The 22,407-nt window shown below is 47.6% G+C and overlaps 1 protein-coding gene across 1 annotated transcript; it reads right to left on the bottom strand.

Moving 5' to 3' along the window:
• Positions 1 to 5,502: 5,502 nt before the first annotated feature.
• Positions 5,503 to 18,219, bottom strand: LOC135534807 (SUMO-specific isopeptidase USPL1-like; the record flags this gene model as incomplete). Its single annotated transcript, XM_064961646.1, has 7 exons — positions 5,503 to 5,628; positions 11,695 to 11,830; positions 13,268 to 13,378; positions 13,751 to 14,675; positions 14,911 to 15,690; positions 16,330 to 16,380; positions 18,058 to 18,219. Coding segments are annotated over 7 exons (2,291 nt in total), but the record flags the coding sequence as incomplete, so codon positions are not given.
• Positions 18,220 to 22,407: the final 4,188 nt, after the last annotated feature.

Consider the following 22,407-nt stretch of genomic DNA (forward strand, 5'->3'; position numbering starts at 1 on the left):
GACCAGAGACAAGAGACACAGAGAGAGAGAGAGACCAGAGACAATAGACAGAGAGAGAGAGAGAGACCAGAGACAATAGACACAGAGAGAGAGACCAGAGACAAGAGACACAGAGAGAGAGAGAGACCAGAGACAAGAGACACAGAGAGAGAGAGACCAGAGACAATAGACAGAGAGAGAGAGAGACCAGAGACAATAGACAGAGAAGAGAGAGACCAGAGACAATAGACAGAGAAGAGACCAGAGACAAGAGACACAGGAGAGAGACCAGAGACAATAGACACAGAGAGAGAGAGACCAGAGACAAGACACAGAGAGAGAGAGAGACCAGAGACAAGACACAGAGAGAGAGAGAGAGAGAGACCAGACCAGAGAGAGACCAGAGACAAGACACAGAGAGAGAGAGAGAGAGAGAGACCAGAGGCGAGACACAGAGAGAAGAGACCAGAGACAAGACACAGAGAGAGAGACCAGAGACAATAGACAGAGAGAGAGGAGACCAGAGACAAGAGACAGAGAGAGAGACCAGAGACAAGAGACAGAGAGAGAGAGACCAGAGACAAGAGACAGAGAGAGAGAGACAAGAGACAAGAGACAGAGAGAGAGAGACCAGAGACAAGAGACACAGAGAAGAGAGACCAGAGACAAGAGACACAGAGAGAGAGAGACCAGAGACAAGAGACACAGAGAGAGAGAGAGACCAGAGACAATAACACACAGAGAGAGAGAGAGAGAGACCAGAGACAAGACACAGAGAGAGAGAGCAGAGACAAGACACAGAGAGAGAGAGAGAGACCAGAGACAAGACACAGAGAGAGGGAGAGACCAGAGACAAGACACAGAGAGAGAGAGAGAGACCAGAGACAAGACAAGAGAGAGAGAGAGACCAGAGACAAGACACAGAGAGAGAGAGACCCAGAGACAATAGACACAGAGAGAGACCAGAGACAATAGACACAGAGAGAGAGAGAACCAGAGACAATAGACACAGAGAGAGAGAGAGAACAGAGACAATAGACACAGAGAGAGAGAACAGAGACAATAGACACAGAGAGAGAGAGACCAGAGACAATAGACACAGAGAGAGACCAGAGACAATAGACACAGAGAGAGAGACCAGAGACAATAGACACAGAGACAATAGACACAGAGACAATAGACACAGAGACAATAGACACAGAGACCAGAGACAATAGACACAGAGACCAGAGACAATAGACACAGAGAGAGAGACCAGAGGCGATAGACACAGAGAGAGACCAGAGACGATAGACACAGAGAGAGACCAGAGACGATAGACACAGAGAGAGACCAGAGACGATAGACACAGAGAGAAGAGACCAGAGACACAGAGAGAGAAGACAAGAGACACAGAGAGAGAGAGAGACCAGAGACAAGACACAGAGAGAGAGAGAGAGACCAGAGACAAGACACAGAGAGAGAGAGAGAGACCAGAGACAAGACACAGAGAGAGAGAGACAAGACACAGAGAGAGAGAGAGACCAGAGACAAGACACAGAGAGAGAGAGACCAGAGACAAGACACAGAGAGAGAGAGACCAGAGACAATAGACACAGAGAGAGAGAGACCAGAGACAATAGACACAGAGAGAGAAGAGAGACCAGAGACAATAGACACAGAGAGAGAGAGAGAGACCAGAGACAAGACACAGAGAGAGAGAGAGAGAGACCAGAGACCAGACACAGAGAGAGAGAGAGAGAGAGAGAGAGAGACAAGAGACAAGACACAGAGAGAGAGAGAGAGACCAGAGACAAGACACAGAGAGAGAGAGAGAGACCAGAGACAAGACACAGAGAGAGACCAGAGACAATAGACACAGAGAGAGAGACCAGAGACAATAGACACAGAGACAATAGACACAGAGACAATAGACACAGAGACAATAGACACAGAGACAATAGACACAGAGACCAGAGACAATAGACACAGAGACCAGAGACAATAGACACAGAGAGAGAGACCAGAGACGATAGACACAGAGAGAGAGACCAGAGACGATAGACACAGAGAGAGACCAGAGACGATAGACACAGAGAGAGACCAGAGACGATAGACACAGAGAGAGACCAGAGACACAGAGAGAGACAAGAGACACAGAGAGAGACCAGAGACAAGACACAGAGAGAGAGAGAGACCAGAGACAAGACACAGAGAGAGAGAGAGACCAGAGACAAGACACAGAGAGAGAGAGACAAGACACAGAGAGAGAGAGAGACCAGAGACAAGACACAGAGAGAGAGAGAGACCAGAGACAAGACACAGAGAGAGAGAGACCAGAGACAATAGACACAGAGAGAGAGAGAGACCAGAGACAATAGACACAGAGAGAGAGAGAGACCAGAGACAATAGACACAGAGAGAGAGAGAGACCAGAGACAAGACACAGAGAGAGAGAGAGAGAGACCAGAGACCAGACACAGAGAGAGAGAGAGAGAGAGAGAGAGAGACCAGAGACAAGACACAGAGAGAGAGAGAGACCAGAGACAAGACAGAGAGAGAGAGAGAGAGACCAGAGACAAGACACAGAGAGAGAGAGACAAGACAGAGAGAGAGAGAGAGACAAGACACAGAGAGAGAGAGACCAGAGACAAGACACAGAGAGAGAGAGAGACCAGACAAGACACAGAGAGAGAGAGAGAGAGAGACCAGAGACAATAGACACAGAGAGAGAGAGAGACCAGAGACAATAGACACAGAGAGAGAGACCAGAGACAATAGACACAGAGAGAGAGAGACCAGAGACAATAGACACAGAGAGAGAGAGAGAGAGACCAGAGACAAGACACAGAGAGAGAGAGAGAGACCAGAGACAAGACACAGAGAGAGAGAGAGAGACCAGAGACAAGACACAGAGAGAGAGAGACAAGACACAGAGAGAGAGAGACCAGAGACAAGACACAGAGAGAGAGAGAGACCAGAGACAAGACACAGAGAGAGAGAGAGAGACCAGAGACACAGAGACACAGAGAGAGAGAGACCAGAGACAATAGACACAGAGAGAGAGAGAGAGACCAGAGACAAGACACAGAGAGAGAGAGAGAGAGACCAGAGACAAGACACAGAGAGAGAGAGAGAGAGAGAGACCAGAGACAAGACACAGAGAGAGAGAGAGAGACAAGACAAGACACAGAGAGAGAGAGAGACCAGAGACAAGACACAGAGAGAGAGAGACAAGACACAGAGAGAGAGAGAGACAAGACACAGAGACAGAGACAAGACACAGAGAGAGAGAGAGACCAGAGACAAGACACAGAGAGAGAGAGAGAGACCAGAGACAAGACACAGAGAGAGAGAGAGAGAGAGAGACCAGAGACAATAGACACAGAGAGAGAGAGAGAGACCAGAGACAAGACACAGAGAGAGAGAGAGACCAGAGACAATAGACACAGAGAGACCAGAGACAATAGACACAGAGAGAGAGACCAGAGACAATAGACACAGAGAGAGAGAGAGACCAGAGACAATAGACACAGAGAGAGAGAGAGAGACCAGAGACAATAGACACAGAGAGAGAGAGAGAGACAATAGACACAGAGAGAGAGAGACAGAGACAATAGACACAGAGAGAGAGAGAGAACAGAGACAATAGACACAGAGAGAGAGACCAGAGACAATAGACACAGAGAGAGAGAGAGACCAGAGACAATAGACACAGAGAGAGAGACCAGAGACAATAGACACAGAGAGAGAGAGACACAGAGACAATAGACACAGAGACAATAGACACAGAGACAATAGACACAGAGACAATAGACACAGAGACCAGAGACAATAGACACAGAGACCAGAGACAATAGACACAGAGACAATAGACACAGAGAGAGACCAGAGACAATAGACACAGAGACAATAGACACAGAGACCATAGACACAGAGACAATAGACACAGAGACCAGAGACAATAGACACAGAGACCAGAGACAATAGACACAGAAACCAGAGACAATAGACACAGAGAGAGAGACCAGAGACAATAGACACAGAGAGAGAGAGAGACCAGAGACAATAGACACAGAGAGAGAGAGAGACCAGAGACAATAGACACAGAGAGAGACCAGAGACAATAGACACAGAGAGAGAGAGACCAGAGACAATAGACACAGAGAGAGAGAGACAGAGACAATAGACACAGAGAGAGACCAGAGACAATAGACACAGAGAGAGAGACCAGAGACAATAGACACAGAGAGAGAGACCAGAGACAATAGACACAGAGACCAGAGACAATAGACAGAGACCAGAGACGATAGACACAGAGACCAGAGACGATGGACACAGAGAGAGACCAGAGACAATAGACACAGAGAGAGACCAGAGACAATAGACACAGAGAGAGACCAGAGACAATAGACACAGAGACAATAGACAGAGAGAGACCAGAGACAATAGACACAGAGACAATAGACACAGAGAGAGACCAGAGACAATAGACAGAGACAATAGACACAGAGAGAGAGACCAGAGACAATAGACACAGAGAGACCAGAGACAATAGACACAGAGAGAGAGAGACCAGAGACAATAGACACAGAGAGAGAGAGACCAGAGACAATAGACACAGAGAGAGAGACCAGAGACAATAGACACAGAGAGAGAGAGACCAGAGACAATAGACACAGAGAGAGAGAGACCAGAGACAATAGACACAGAGAGAGAGAGACCAGAGACAATAGACACAGAGAGAGAGAGACCAGAGACAATAGACACAGAGAGAGAGAGACCAGAGACAATAGACACAGAGAGAGAGAGACCAGAGACAATAGACACAGAGAGAGAGAGACCAGAGACAATAGACACAGAGAGAGAGAGACCAGAGACAATAGACACAGAGAGAGAGAGACCAGAGACAATAGACACAGAGAGAGAGAGACCAGAGACAATAGACACAGAGAGAGAGAGACCAGAGACAATAGACACAGAGAGAGAGACCAGAGACAATAGACACAGAGAGAGAGAGACCAGAGACAATAGACACAGAGAGAGAGACCAGAGACAATAGACACAGAGAGAGAGACCAGAGACAATAGACACAGAGAGAGACCAGAGACGATAGACACAGAGAGAGAGACCAGAGACGATAGACACAGAGAGAGACCAGAGACGATAGACACAGAGAGAGAGACCAGAGACAATAGACACAGAGAGAGAGACCAGAGACGATAGACACAGAGAGAGAGACCAGAGACAATAGACACAGAGAGAGAGACCAGAGACAATAGACACAGAGAGAGAGAGACCAGAGACAACAGACTTCCTGGGAAGTTACTGAGAAGAATCCACTGGACTGTTATGGTCAGGGGTTTTGGGGGTCAATATAATTCTCCTCCACTGAATTGAAAGTTCTACATTGTTTTTCTACGAGGACTTTTCAATTTGGAAATATACATTTCATTTACTTCCTGGATTGAAAACGGAAATTGACCCCCAATCCCTGGTTGAGATCCACACCAGGTATGAAAAGGTTAAAGGTCGCGCCCTCACCTCTCCAGCACCAACATCCTGGCTTGCTTCATCTTATTGCACTTGCTGCAACGTGATTGGTTGGCAGCATTGAGAGGGTGCCAATCAGAAACCACCTTGGTGAAAGTGGTGAGGGTCTTGTTACATCTGAAAAGGAAAACACATTTCACAGTTTGTGTTTCTTCATCTGAATAATGACACACACACTAGTGACGTGTGGGTTGACTCCCTGTGTGTGTGTGTGTGTGTGTGTGTGTGTGTGTTGACTCAAACTGCGGTTATATCTGCGGGGGTGGGAGGGTTTAGGGTGATTAAATACTGTGTGGATGAAGAGCTGACGGTTTGAAGAAATAATAAAGAAAAGAGAAAACAATTCCTTAAAATATAATTCATTGGTCATTTTTATATCGAGAGGCTACATTGAGGTTTATCTTTCATTATCTGGCGTCAGTGCGTAAATCTAAGCTTTAGGGCCTAACTGCACCAAATAGCCGACACGCCAATCGCCCAATGCTTTCAGGAACGGGCAGAGAAAGTTACCGTTGATCCATGGTGGGAAAAAGACAACGTCAGCGTTTAATTCTGTTAGAGACAAGCTGCAAAATGGAGAGTTGAAAATAAAGAGGGAAAAGATTTGTTGACGTGGTTAAAGAGGATGATAGCAGTGCCGGCTACGCTACGGCTACATTCCGGCTACGCTACAGCTACGTTCCGGCTACGCTACGGCTACGTTCCGGCTACGCTACGGCTACCTTCCGGCTACGCTACGGCTACCTTCCGGCTACGCTACGGCTACCTTCCGGCTACGCTACGGCTACATTCCGGCTACATTCCGGCTACGCTACGGCTACATTCCGGCTACGCTACGGGTACATTCCGGCTACGCTACGGGTACATTCCGGCTACGCTACGGGTACATTCCGGCTACGCTACAGCTACATTCCGGCTACGCTACCGCTACATTCCGGCTACGCTACGGCTACGCTACAGCTACATTCCGCCTACATTGACTGTAGGTCCATAACATCTCACATAGCCTTAATATTAACTTCTGCACAATTAATTGTTGCAGTAAAATGATACACCAAATGTAGACTTTATTTTGACTCAGGAACAGAAGAAATATAATTTCTTTCTTTCAGCATCTTGAGAGATTGTGAATGGCATTTAGATACCGTCTGTAGAGGTGCTGTCTTTAACAGCATCATAACAGCTGATAGTATTTCAACCACAGTTAGGGACCGTCTGTAAAGGTACTGTCTTTATCAGCATCATGACAGCTGATAGTATTTCAACCACAGATAGGGACCGTCTGTAAAGGTACTGTCTTTAACAACATCATAACAGCTGATAGTATTTCAACCACAGTTAGGGACCATCAGCTGTTATGATGCTGATAAAGACAGTACCTCTACAGACGGTCCCTAACTGTGGTTGAAATACTGTCTGTAGAGGTGCTGTCTTTATCAGCATCGTGACAGCAACATAAAATATGCAACCAAGACAAATTGAAATCTTATCAGAAACATGTTGGGTCATTTTCACAGGTTTCTATGTCCTTACAACCGGTCAAAAAATCTTTCCCATTTTTTGGGGGAGGGTTAATTGCATTTTCTCCCGGTGCCTAAATGTCTTTGCTCTGCCAAAGAAACAGAAATGACAGAAAACTTTTGATGTCAACTCGATTGAATCATTCATTCTATCGATTAATGACATTCTGGTGAGCTTGATTTAGTCGTCTAGGGCTACATGTAATAACAGAATAGAAGCCGCATGTATCCAATTAGACAGTTGACTCAATCATCTTTTTGAAAATGTGAAAATGTCTTTAATTTTATTGGTTTAAAATGGTGTATGTTTTTCTTGTATTCTTTTGAACATGAATGGGGGCATTTAGAGGTTACTATATATTTGAAAAGTATTCAGACCCCTTGACCTTCTCACACATTTTGTTACATTACAGCCTTGTTCTACAATTTATTAAATACATTTTTTCCTCATCAAACTACATGTATTCAAATGTTTTTTTTTTGCAAATGTATAAAAATATCTTCTTTCTTATTTAGTATTCAGACTATGAGACTCGAAATTGAGCTCAGGTGCACTGTTTCTCTAATGTACACGTACACACACACACACACACACACACAGGTGCAGTGAAATGCAGGTGTTCCTGGCTCCAGCAGTGCACCCTTCGCTGTGAGACACAATACCCCATAGTGACAAAGCGAAAACTGTTTTTTTTTTTTGGAAATCTTTGCAGATTTATTGAAAATAAAACACAGAACCTTATTTATATAAGTATTCAGACTCTTTGCTATGAGACTTGAAATCAAGCTCAGGTACATCCTGTTTCCATTGATCATCCTTGAGATGTTTCTACAACTTGATTAGAGTCCACTTATGGTAAATTCAATTGATTGGACATGATTTAGAAAGGTACACACCTGTCTATATAAGGTCAAAACAGTTGACAAGTCATACCAAAGCAAAAACCAAGCCATGAGGTCGAAAAAAATTGTCAGAGATTTGGGGAAGGGTACCAACACATTTCTGCAGCATTGAAGGTCCCCAAGAACACTGTGACCTCCATCATTCTTAAATGGAAGAAGTTTGGAGCCACCAAGACTCTTCCTAGAGGTGGCCACCCGGCCAAACTGAGCAATCAGGGGAGAAGGGCCTTGGTCAGGGAGGTGAGCAAGAACCCAATTGCCACTCTGACAGAGCTCCAGAGTTCCTCTGTGGAGATGGGAGAACCTTCCAGAAGGACAACCATCTCTGCAGCACTCCACCAATCAGGCTTTTATGGTAGAGAGGTCAGACAGAAGCAACTCCTCAGTAAAAGACACACGACAGCCCACTTGGAGTTTGCCAAAAGGCACCTAAAGACTCTCAGACCATGAGAAACAAGATTCTCTGGTCTGACGAAACCAAGATTGAACTCTTTGGCCTGAATGCCAAGCTTCAAGTCTGGAGGAAACCTGGCACCATCCCTACTGTGAAGCACGTTGGTGGCAGCATCATGCTGTGGGGATGTTTTTCAGCAGCAGGGACTGGGAGACTAGTCAGGATGGAGGGAAAGATGAACAGAGGAAAGTACAGAGAGATCCTTGATGAAAACCTGCTCCAGAGCGATCAGGACCTCAGACCGGGTGACGGTTCACCTTCCAACAGGACAAGAACCCTAAGCACACAGCCAAGACAACGCAGGAGTCTCTGAATGTCCTTGAGTGGCCCAGCCAGAGTCCGGACTGGAACCCCATCTAACATCTTTGGAGAGACCTGAAAATAGCTGTGCAGCGACGCTCCCCATCCGACCTGACAGAGCTTGAGAGGATCTGCAGAGAAGAATGGGAGAAACTCCTAAAATACAGGTCTGCCAAGCTTGTAGCGTCATACCAGAGAAGACTTGAGGCTGTAATCGCTGCCAAATGTGCTTCAACAAAGTACTGAGTAAAGGTTCTGAATACTTATGTAATGGAGATACTTTATACATTTGTAAAAATGTCTCAAAACATGTTTTTGCTTTGTCATTATAGGGTATTGTGTGTAGATTGATTAGGATATTTATGTATTTAAATCAATTTTAGAGTAAGGCTTTAACGCAAAAATGTGGAAAAACTCAAGGGGTGTGAATACTTTCTGAATGCCCTGTAGAAAACATTGAACGGAAGGAGGCCAGGTCAATAAATACATTTTCACAAAACGCAGATAGAACGGTACAGTCCCAAGCTCTCGAAATATCCTACCAAAATATCAGAACCGAAATATCCTACCAAAATATCAGAACCGAAATATCAGACAAAATATCCTACCAAAATATTGGAAATTATAAGCGAAAGCATATCCTAATCCTTCCATATTAATCCTGTACCCCAGGTCTGTTAGAAAATATATATAAAACACATGTGGTCTGTCGTCAGCCTACAGTGTATTTTCTATATTAGTGGGTTGGGGGTCAGGTGAGGGCCTCAGATTTTCACTATATAGTCGGGTGGTTGCAGGGTGAACAAACAGCTGACAGCACCACTAACCCCTCTGGTCCCGTTGAGTCGGTCAGTGTCTCATTGCCTTGTACACTCCCGTTTCTGTCAACCTCCCTGTCGTTGCCATTCAAAAGACCAGTTCAACAGAGAGACACAGCCATATTCACGAGGGGTCGCGGTGTTTCGCTGGTCTGCGTACCCACATACAGCAGCCCCCCCCCCAACCCCCAGACCTTTTTGCGACCCCCTCTTGCAGCATTACTGGACCTAGTTTGTTGAAGAGTCATAGTCACAACAATAACTTTACATAGTGTGTCAGCCACATTTTACTTTTGGCTCTTTGCACTGAGAAAATGTCGTCCAATAACTGTTGTCTGTAATTGGTTTCTCAGAGCCACAATATGACCAATACACAAAAAACTAGAGGAAGGAAATTAGATGAGTTAAATATTTGTTTTCATTCACGACTCGCTTTCTAAATCGATTTCTATCGTTCCTCTTTTAAAAGAAGACATTCTCAAGAGTAAAAGACTGGGCTCTCCTCCAGCAGTACAATTACCACTTCACCCCGCTCTTTCTTGCAGCCCATCTCAGCAGCGTGTTGTGCCTGTGTAGGATGCTGTTACAGGCCAGGTGACCTGTCCGCTGAAAGTAGGAGAAGAGGCAGATATATCTGCTCTCTGATTGGCCATTAGGTTCATGTGACAGAGTCGACAGTGGGAGGAGTCGACAGTATGTTTATTTAACCTTTATTTAACTAGGCAAGTCAGTTAAGAACAAATTCTTATTTTCAATGACGGCCTAGGAACAGTGGGTTAACTGCCTTGTTCAGGGGCAGAACGACAGATTTGTACCTTGTCAGCTCGGGATTTGAACTCACAACCTTTCTGTTACTAGTCCAACGCTCTAACCACTAGGCTACCCTGCCGCCCCAGGGCAGTGGGAGTCGACAGCATTGCAGTGGGACGACCATGAAAAATGAAGGAGTCGTCAAAAACAGATCTTCTAGGATGACGACTAATGGGGATATTGATCACTAAATCACTGATCGAGAAATGAATGTCACAGAAAGGCCATAAAGATCATCAAGGACAACACCCACCCCGAGCCACTGCCTGTTCACCCCGCTATCATCCAGAAGGCGAGGTCAGTACAGGTGCATCAAAGCAGGGACCGAGAGACTGAAAAACAGCTTCTATTTCAAGGCCATCAGACTGTTAAACAGCCACCAGTAACATTGAGTGGCTGCTGCCAACACACTGACTCAAAATCATTGACCACTTTAATAAATGGATCACTAGTCACTTTAATAATGTTTACATATCTAACATTAGTCATATCATATGTACATACTGTATTTTATACCATCTATTGCATCTTGCCTATGCCGCTCGCCCATCGCTCATCCATATATTTATGTGTACATATTCTCATTCACCCCTTTCGATGTGTGTATTAGGTAGTTGTTGGGGAATTGTTAGATTACTTGTTGGTTATTACTGCACGGTCGGAACTAGAAGCACAAGCATTTCACTACACTGACCATGTGTATGTGACCAATAACATCTGCTAACCATGTGTATGTGACCATTAACATCTGCTAACCATGTGTATGTGACAATTAACATCTGCTGACCATGTGTATGTGAACATTTGATATATTCTCCATTGAAAGTGCTTCTTTAGTCCAAGACTCGGTCAAATCAAATCAAATCTTATATATCACATACACATGGTTAGCAGATGTTAATGCGAGTGTAGCGAAATGCTTGTGCTTCTAGTTCCGACAATGCAGTAATAACCAACGAGTAATCTAACTAACAATTCCTAAACTACTGTCTTATACACAGTGTAAGGGGATAAAGAATATGTACATAAAGATATATGAATGAGTGATGGTACAGAGCAGCATAGGCAAGATACAGTAGATGGTATCGAGTACAGTATATACATGTGAGATGAGTATGTAAACAAAGTGGCATAGTTAAAGTGGCTAGTGATACATGTATTACATAAAGATGCAGTAGATGATCGAGTACAGTATATACGTATGCATATGAGATGAATAATGTAGGGTATGTAAACATATTAGGTAGCATTGTTTAAAGTGGCTAGTGATATATGTATTCCATAAAGATGCAGTAGATGGTATAGAGTACAGTATATACGTTATAGGTTTAATCTCGGTCCAGAAAACTGTCCCCAACAAGTTATCGACGTCTCTTACTTGGTTTGGGTGGCATGCCTGCAAATTGCCGAGTTACACTGAAACTGCCAGTCACACTCATGCTGGAAGAGCCGTTCAGCCCAGGAGTCAGCCCCGAGGAGGAGAGGCAGGACAAAAACCAGCCTCTCATTCTGACCTGCAGGAGAGCAGACAACACAGCAGGGGTCAGGGTGAGGTCAGGGGTCAGGTAAAAATCAGGTCCGTCTGGAATCGATGGTAATGTTAGGGGCTGTGTGTGTGTGTGTGTGTGTGTCTCCTAGAAGAGGTTCAGATCGGGATGCTGCCTGAGGGACCAGAAGAAAAGGGACAATTTGTTGGGAAACACGACAACAACAAAACATCTGCGAAAACTGAAAGAAAACGCCCTATTTTCAGAGTGGAGTTGTCACAATACCAACATTTTACTAACGGTATCAGGCCAAGTATCACGACACCAAAACGTATCATGACACCAAGTAGTATGGTGATACCACAGGGCCCTCCTCCTCTCCAGGTCGCCTGTTCCCGTTTTCTACAGGCTCTGCACACGTGCTACACAAACCCCTGATCTTCACACCTCTACTCAATACAACACACTGAAGTTAACGTCACACACAGCATGGTAGCAACACAACAACATGGTAGCAACACATGACAACACAGCATGGTAGCAACACATGACAACATGGTAGCAACACAGCATGGTAGCAACACATGACAACAACATGGTAGCAACACAACATGGTAGCAACACATGACAACAACATGGTAGCAACACATGACAACAACATGGTAGCAACACATGACAACAACATGCGAAACAGGCAAAGACATAAATTCAAATTAATTGACTTAATTCGATATATCGCCCAGCACTAAATTGGGGCAGAAATTTTGAGTCGTGTTTTCTGTGAATTTTTTAGCAGGTCACACGTGTTATTGAATAAAACACTCATTCCGACGTCCCCCATTCCGACGTCCCCATTCCGACGTCCCCCATTCCGACGTCCCTCTGAACCCAGATGTTCTGTTTGGAGGACGTGGTCGGGGGGCATTCTGTGCTCAGACATTAATTACCAGAGAGATGGATGTGATCACACGGGGAGGAGACTCCCCTTCAGACGTAGAGTGATAGACCACCCCACAAAGTTTTATTCTCATGGATGGACCCATTTTGAGATCAAATTATTGCCCCCCCCCCAAAAAAAAAAAAAAAAAGTATAATTTTCACCTCTATGGAAATCGATTAATTTGTTGAGCTTGGGGGACTGGGTGCCGTTGAGCTTGGGGAACTGGGTGCCGTTGAGCTCAACTAGTTAGATGTCTTTGCCTCATTGTTCACAGCTCCTGTTCCTTCCCCTGATTTCTTCATTTAGCGCCCTCTTCCTCCTACCTCAGGGTGCATCCCAATTACCTCTTTGTCAGGAAGTGTGCACTTGTTTCAATCGCTTCATGGATTTTAAAAGAACCCGTTGTTCTGTACGACTCACAGTTGGTAGAGAATGGCTCTCGCAACGTCGGGATTGTGGGGTTTGACTCCCCTGGGGGGACGGGACCAACCTTTTCTTAAAAACGTATGGACGCAGATTCTTACCCAGTTTACATTTCAGCAGAGGCTCCAGCAGTTTAAAGATGGCCGTCCTGATGGCCTGCATCTCGGTCTGGACCCTCTGTGACACGGCGGAGGGCACACGGACGACACCATCTGGAGAGAGACGGGAGAAGGACTCGCATCAGGTGTAATAAACATTCATGTAGGACCAACAAAAAACAACAACAACAAACAAAAAAACACTTGTTTGGGACTTCTCTGGAAAGTGGAAAATGCAATCCAATGGCAAAGAGACAGGAATACACAAGAGATCCTGTTGACGCCAGCTGTACTGCATAAGAGCAAATCAAATTTTTTATTTGTCACATACACATGGTTAGCAGATGTTAATGCGAGTGTAGCGAAATGCTTGAGAGAGAGTGTACGAATACATTCTGTCCCATTTCAAACAGATATTCAGCTCTTAGCTGCCAATGTGGTACATCAATACAAAATAAACTTTAGTAAATAGATATGTCCACCCACCTGCGCCAGTGTGTTGGTAGGCTGTGCTGAGACTACAGGCTCGGTCGTACCTCTCACACAGATCCCAGACCGGTTGACCTACAGTGGGCCTCTTGATGGGTCGTCTGTCCCTCAGGGTGCGACAGTGGACCAGCGCTACCAGCAAGGTGTCCAGCCAACCCAGACTGTGCTCATTCTTCCAGAACAGGTGAGGTCCGGGAACTGGGACCAACTCCCCCGTCGAGATCAGTCCCGGGTCAAAGTCGGGCAACACTTCCTGCGTGTATTTAATAATAGGAGTCTTTCTTGGCCGGCCCCTTTTCTTTTTCGGCGCCGGTGTCAGGACTTCCACTTCCTCTTTGACGCTTACTTCCTGTTCCTCGTCCTCGTCGCTTAGTTGTCGGGCGTTGTGAGCTCTTCTTCTAGCTCTGATAGGACCGTCATCTTCCTGACCATCATGCACTTTGCTCTGACTGAGGTCCACACTGCAGGGTCTACAGACCCCTGCGGGGGGGCGCTCTTCATCCTGTATCTTCTCTTCCCCGTCAAAGACAAGCAGATCCTCCTCATCTTTCTCTAAAGCAGGGACAACCTCAACCATGGCAGGTATAGACACAGCCTCCAAGGCCACCAGTGCAGCGACTTCTTCCTCCTCCTCCGAGGCGATTAGAACCAATTCTTCCTCATCCTCTTTCTGTAAGACACTTAGCCCCTCCTTCATTCCAGGTGAAGCCTCTTCTAAGACAGTTAGAGCCTCCTGCAGGACCAGGACAGCCTCCACGGTAGGAACAGGCTCCTTTCCCTCAGCATCTTCCTCCCCTGGGACAGGTGGAGCCTCCTCGAGCAGAGAGACAGCCTCCCTGGGACAAGTAAAGCCTCCTCTAACAGAGAGACAGCCTCCCTGGGACAGGTAGGGCCTCCTCCCCTGGGACAGGTAGAGCCTCCTCTAGCAGAGAGACAGCCTCCCTGGGACAGGTAGGGCCTCCTCCCCTGGGACAGGTAGAGCCTCCTCTAGCAGAGAGACAGCCTCCCCTGGGACAGGTAGGGCCTCCTCCCCTGGGGCAGGTAGGGCCTCCCCCTGGGACAGGTAGGGCCTCCTCCCTGGGACAGGTAGGGCCTCCTCCCCTGGGACAGGTAGGGCCTCCTCCCCTGGGACAGGTAGGGCCTCCTCCCCCTGGGACAGGTAGGGCCTCCTCCCCTGGGACAGGTAGGGCCTCCTCCCCTGGGACAGGTAGGCCTCCTCCTGGGACAGGTAGGGCCTCCTCCCCTGGGACAGGTAGGGCCTCCTCCCCTGGGACAGGTAGGGCCTCCTCCCCTGGGACAGGTAGGGCCTCCTCCCCTGGGACAGGTAGGGCCTCCTCCCCTGGGACAGGTAGGGCCTCCTCCCCTGGGACAGGTAGGGCCTCCTCCCCTGGGACAGGTAGGGCCTCCTCCCCTGGGACAGGTAGGGCCTCCTCCCCCTGGGACAGGTAGGGCCTCCTCCCCTGGGACAGGTAGGGCCTCCTCCCCTGGGACAGGTAGGGCCTCCTCCCCCTGGGACAGGTAGGGCCTCCTCCCCTGGGACAGGTAGGGCCTCCTCCCTGGGACAGGTAGGGCCTCCTCCCCTGGGACAGGTAGGGCCTCCTCCCCTGGGACAGGTAGGGCCTCCTCCCCTGGGACAGGTAGGGCCTCCTCCCCTGGGACAGGTAGGGCCTCCTCCCCCTGGGACAGGTAGGGCCTCCTCCCCTGGGACAGGTAGGGCCTCCCTCCCCTGGGGACAGGTAGGGCCTCCTCCCCTGGGACAGGTAGGGCCTCCTCCCCTGGGACAGGTAGGGCCTCCTCCCCTGGGACAGGTAGGGCCTCCTCCCCTGGGACAGGTAGGGCCTCCTCCCCTGGGACAGGTAGGGCCTCCTCCCTGGGACAGGTAGGGCCTCCTCCCCTGGGGACAGGTAGGGCCTCCTCCCCTGGGACAGGTAGGGCCTCTAGGAGACAGACGGTGTCCTGTAAATTAGGGACAGTTACCCGTGGAGCCAAAACTTTCTCTGCAGCATCCACATTCTTCTCTGAGGCAGAAACAGCCAAGTCTACGGGAGGTAAAATCTTCTCTAGGGCAGAAACAGCCTCGTCTAAGGGACAGATAACCTCCTTTGGTGCAGGCTCAGCGTCTACAAAAGACAGTTGTGACGTAGGTACAGTCTTCTCTGGGAGAGGCAACCCTTGTCTAAAGTAGGTGTAACCTCCTCTGGGAGAAAGACACCATCTTCTCCCTCATCTAGGACATTCTGGTCCATTTCCTCTGGTATCGGCCAATCAGAATCCCTGTGGTATCCATTGGCCCCTCCCCCTCTCAGGAAGTGGATAGTTGAGGGTTTTATCCACCAGCTCCATGTCTGTGGGTTCAGATTGGCCGATTCTCTCCTTCTGTACTGTGTGCTTCATCTTATGAAAGCAGTCTTCGCCATTGAGTTCGGAGCTGGTGATCCTGACGACTGGGCGACTCTCATTCTGTGACACGGCCTCCTCCGATCGTGCGCTTTTTGGGGAAGATACAGAGTCTCCAATCTCCAACCCACTGGGACTCTTCCTCTTCCTCCCCGTCTGTGTTTGGGGTAGAGGGGTACGAGGCTGGCCAGGACATCTTCCAAAGGCCGCGAGACCAGGGGAAACAGGCACTGTGGGCGGGGGCCAGAGGGTAGAGGTTATTCAGATGGGTAGGTTTATTTAAAAACAGGCTAGTCAATTAAGAACAAAGTTGTTATTTAAGGCCTGGCAACAACAAATAAATGATTATAAACGGGTATCTGGGAAACATTTTGAGCCTACAACTTGTATTCTCTCTTTCTGTCAAGGTGAGGCCAAGGACAGCATCCACTCTCTATAACGTAGCACGGGGAAAGGACCCGTTAGCAGGAGGACGGGGAAGGACCCGTTAGCAGGAGGACGGGGAAGGACCCGTTAGCAGGAGGACGGGGGAAGGACCCGTTAGCAGGAGGACGGGGAAGGACCCGTTAGCAGGAGGACGGGGAAGGACCCGTTAGCAGGAGGACGGGGGAAGGACCCGTTAGCAGGAGGACGGGGGAAGGACCCGTTAGCAGGAGGACGGGGAAGGACCCGTTAGCAGGAGGACGGGGGAAGGACCCGTTAGCAGGAGGACAGGGGAAGGACCCGTTAGCAGGAGGACGGGGAAGGACCCGTTAGCAGGAGGACGGGGGAAGGACCCGTTAGCAGGAGGACGGGGGAAGGACCCGTTAGCAGGAGGACGGGGAAGGACCCGTTAGCAGGAGGACGGGGAAGGACCCGTTAGCAGGAGGACGGGGGAAGGACCCGTTAGCAGGAGGACAGGGGAAGGACCCGTTAGCAGGAGGACAGGGGAAGGACCCGTTAGCAGGAGGACAGGGAAGGACCCGTTAGCAGGAGGACAGGGGAAGGACCCGTTAGCAGGAGGACAGGGGAAGGACCCGTTAGCAGGAGGACAGGGGAAGGACCCGTTAGCAGGAGGACAGGGGAAGGACCCGTTAGCAGGAGGACAGGGGAAGGACCCGTTAGCAGGAGGACAGGGGAAGGACCCGTTAGCAGGAGGACAGGGGAAGGACCCGTTAGCAGGAGGACAGGGGAAAGGACCCGTTAGCAGGAGGACAGGGAAGGACCCGTTAGCAGGAGGACAGGGGAAGGACCCGTTAGCAGGAGGACAGGGGAAGGACCCGTTAGCAGGAGGACAGGGGAAGGACCCGTTAGCAGGAGGACAGGGAAGGACCCGTTAGCAGGAGGACAGAGAAAGGACCCGTTAGCAAAGTGTCCGACTGTATTACCAACAGTAACAGAATTCACCCATGCCTTAAGACCCTCGTAATACTGCCACTACGTCAGACAGCAAAGCCAACCCAGACACTGAAACAATGTTTTTACAGGAAACTACTAAAACGGGCATCTTGTTTCAGACAAACTACTAAAACGGGCATCTTGTTTCAGACAAACAACTAAAACGGGCATCTTGTTTCAGACAAACAACTAAAACGGGCATCTTGTTTCAGACAAACTACTAAAACGGGAATCTTGTTTCAGACAAACTACTAAAACGGGCATCTTGTTTCAGACAAACTACTAAAACGGGCATCTTGTTTCAGACAAACTACTAAAACGGGAATCTTGTTTCAGACAAAATACTAAAACGGGAATCTTGTTTCAGACAAACTACTAAAACGGGAATCTTGTTTCAGACAAACTACTAAAACGGGAATCTTGTTTCAGACAACCTACTAAAATGTGTGTCTTTGCTCCTCACTCATTGGCCCTGCTTTGTGAAATACCCCACTGTTTTAGTTGATGTCGTGCTGATTGTGTTCGCCTACCTGTGGGTCAGTGCAGAGGGTGATGACCTCCTGGATGCTGATCCTATAGGAACGCAGAGCCCGAGTCTGCCCTTTAGCAGCACACCACGGACAGGTCTCCAAAGAGGCTGAGCGCTCCTGGATCTGCAGGAGGGACCAATCATTATGACAACAAAGAACATGTTAATAACTTGATCGATATCAGGAGAAGGGAGGGCAGCTTTGTCGCCTAGGAGACAACACACCGTAAAACGTCGCAGAGCATCGTACAGCGTAATTGAGAACAGTTGAGTATCGCTGAGTGTCATACAGTATCATTGAGTAAACATGGAATATCTTTCTAAAGATAATTCAGTGCATTAGTGCAGGGAGGGTAATTCCAGTCCTCGAGGGCCTGATAGGTCAGTTTTGCCCCCCATCCCCTCTTGCTAACACACCTGACTCCAATAATCACCTAATCATGATCTTCAGTTTAGAATACAATGTGATTAATCAGCTGTGTCTGCTAGGGATGGAGAAAGAGCGTAACACCCCCCAATCAGGCCCTGGAGGACTGGAGTTTCCCCACCCCTGTTTAGGTGTATCGAAAACACGGTCATTGACATATTATCTCAATATCTTATAATCAATGTCATATAGTACACTGGAGTATCAGGTCAGAGTACACAGGATCATTGAGTTTGTTAGAGCGGTATCAAAGTATCAGAGCCGAATATTACAGAGTCCTGTCCAATCATAATGAAGTTCGTTGATTTGAGTCTGAGTTCACAGGGACATTGTGTGCAATACACCAGATGGCATTTCAATTGATGTAAGCCTCAAAAAAAAAAAAACATCCACACAAACGTTTCGCCTTTTAAAAGCAAAGATTTCCAATTTTCATTGAGTATATTATTTTGTTGGATTTTGATTTGGGTACAATAAAGGAGATTATACCCAATATAAATCCTTAAACCCAAAATAGCTTTGCACAAGTGACAGCAAGGGTAGAGGAGAGGAAGACAAATGAGTTCGACTGACTTTTTCCCAATACCCTGCACGTGGGCCCGGGGCCCCAAACCAGTGCCTTCGCAACTCATCACAGGCAAATCTGCTGTTCCTTGTTGTTGTTGTGTCCAGTGCTGTCTGTGTCCAGCGCTAGTCACTATACATTACCATATCCCTGTGACCAACCAGGCTCACCTCCTCCGCATGAAGGGCTACAGGGAGGGGGAACAGCACATTGGCAAAGTTAACGTAGCAAAACGTTGGCATTACGTTTGGATCGCACGCCAACGGATTAACGTTAGGTACGTCCACAATTGTTAGTAATAATGTCAAAATACAGTTCATATGATCATACATGGATCAAAGTGCTACTATGATACCATATGAAACTCGTAACACAAAAAATATATAAAAATACCAACGTTAGCTAGCTTGCTAATCTAAGGTGGTGGATAGCTAGCTTATTAGCCATGCAAGCTAACCTTAGCAAGCTACCGAGTTATTCGAGAATGCGCTGCTGGACCTCAAACCTGGCTATTATTTTTTACCTACCTCGCTAAAGAGCATACTCTATTAAATTTAGAGACGATGGTAATCACGATAATTCATCAACTCCTGCCGGTGGTGTGTGGCTTTCCATTCGCATCCCTGTATCGTGGTCGAAACTTCCTGTTTCCGGTTGGGGGCATGAAGCCGGTTTGTGTAGCAAACTTTACCTTCCCCCTTTCGAACGAGGAAGCAAGCCGTTGTTGTACCGCCTCCCACTGGTCAGATAAATGTATTACACCTTATTGTCTAGACTTGGTACAATGTGATTCAAATCGAGAAAGAACAGCAGATTCAAGGAGCTGCGACACACAGACACTGAAGGCCTAGAGGTTCTGAAAAATGATATGTTTTGCTAGCTCGCCGGTAATATAGCCTGGAGTACCACTGACCTGACTGGTGTGATGAGGGCGTTGTATTTAATAATAATCATAATAATAATAATAATAATAATGAAATCTAATCAATTTAATACATTTGATGATAATATAAGATCATATGCTTATTCATAATGTGAATAAGTGCTGTATGACTATTCTAAAGGAGGGAACTGTAAAAAAAAGACTAATGTAAAATAGAGTAAAATGCGAACATTTTATCCTTTGTTTTCCACATTTTTAAGTGGCGGTTTCTGATTTGAATTTACAAGAGGAGAAACATTAAAGGAAGAGGGGGTATGGGGGTTCTAAGGGGTATGGGGGGTTTCGGGGTACTGAGGCGAGAAGGCGGGGCGGTGAGGTACCCGCACCGCCCTGCTACGAATATCTGAAAAACAATGCCCCCTTCATTTATAGCTCAATGCTCCTGTCTCTCCTCCCCCACATCCCCTTCTACTGTCTCTCGTTTATACCCCCCACCCCTTTCCTTCTTTTCCCCGGCTGTACCCCCATACCTCTCCCCTTGTTTCCTCTGTGTGCCTCTCTCCCCATACCCCCCACCACCCGAACACACACATGCACGTACACATAAACACACACACACTCCGACACCCCTTCTTCCAGACCCTCCTGTATGCACCGCTGCTGTCCTCTATTTTTTTCTTCTGATGACAAATTAATTTGCATATTTTTTTCCCAGAGAGGCCTCATTAGAATGCATAGATACATTGGTGATGAACTCTCCCCTCACCCTCCTCCCTCTCTTCTCATCCTCTCCTTCTCTCTCCTACCCCACCCTTCTCTCTCTTCCCTCACCCTCCTCTCCTCTCTTCTCATCCTCTCCTTCTCTCTCCTACCCCACCCTACTCTACCCTTCTCTCCTGTCCTTTCCTCCTCTCTCCTCTTCCCCTACCCCACCCTCCTCTGTTTCTCCTCTCCGTTTCTCCTCTCCCCTCCTCTCCTCTCATCCTCTCCTTCTCTCTCCTACCCCACCCTTCTCCCCCTCCTCTCCCCTCACCCTCCTCTCCTCTCTTCTCATCCTCTCCTTCTCTCTCCTACCCCACCCTTCTCTCCCCTCCTCCACCTTCTCTCCCCTCCTCTCCTGTCCTTTCCTCCTCTCTCCTCTTCCCTACCCCACCCTCCTCTCTGTTTCTCCTCTCCTCTCCCTTGTGCTTCATGGACAGGCTGTGTGACTTTCTGTCATCATGCTGCAGGTACTACTGCTACTACTGCCACATGGGACAGATGACAGTTTAATAGCTAGACAGAGACAAATGGGGCTCTGGATAAAAGTTGCCCTTAGGCACAGATCTGGGTTCAGTTTCTGCTCCCTGAATCCTGATTGTAAATATGAGGTGGAATTGCTACACTAATCGTAGATCAGTGTCTATGAAGACGGCTCCATTGACAAGTTCTCTTTGTTTCAAAGATGTGACTATGACACGTCCCTTTTAAAATGTTAAGTATCATCAATTGCTTCCCTTTATTTTTATAGCACTGTGCTAGAATGTATTCCAATGGCAAAATCTGATAGGTGCCACAATCAGTGTCTCCCTTTCACTGCTCTGTATGTCCTAAGGGTACCAATCCTACCTCCAAAGACAATAGAGAGGGTACCAATCCTACCTCCAAAGACAATAGAGAGGGTAACCAATCCCTACCTCCCAAGACAATGGAGAGGGTAACCAATCCCTACCTCAAAGACAATGGAGAGGGGAACCAATCCTACCTCCCAAGACAATGGAGAGGGTAACCAATCCTACCTCCCAAGACAATGGAGAGGGTAACCAATCCCTACCTCCAAAGACAATAGAGAGGCCAACCAATCCTACCTCTCAAGACGATGGAGAGGGGAACCAATCCCTACCTCCAAAGACAATGGAGAGGGGAACCAATCCTACCTCCAAAGACAATGGAGAGGGTACCAATCCTACCTCCAAAGACAATAGAGAGGTAACCAATCCTACCTCTCAAGACAATGGAGAGGGTAACCAATCCCTACCTCCAAAGACAATAGAGAGGGTAACCAATCCTACCTCTCAAGACGATGGAGAGGGGAACCAATCTTACCTCCAAAGACAATAGAGAGGGTAACCAATCCTACCTCCAAAGACAATAGAGAGGGTAACCAATCCTACCTCCAAAGACAATGGAGAGGGGAACCAATCCTACCTCTCAAGACGATGGAGAGGGGAACCAATCCTACCTCCAAAGACAATGGAGAGGGTAACCAATCCTACCTCCAAAGACAATGGAGAGGGTAACCAATCCTACCTCCAAAAGACAATGGAGAGGGTAACCAATCCTACCTCTCAAGACGATGGAGGAGGGGAACCAATCCTACCTCCCAAGACAATGGAGAGGGTAACCAATCCTACCTCCAAAGACAATGGAGAGGGTAACCAATCCTACCTCAAAGACAATGGAGAGGGTAACCAATCCTACCTCCAAAGACAATGGA

Source organism: Oncorhynchus masou, unplaced genomic scaffold (assembly GCF_036934945.1).
Source record: "Oncorhynchus masou masou isolate Uvic2021 unplaced genomic scaffold, UVic_Omas_1.1 unplaced_scaffold_3961, whole genome shotgun sequence".
NCBI lineage: Eukaryota > Metazoa > Chordata > Actinopteri > Salmoniformes > Salmonidae > Oncorhynchus > Oncorhynchus masou.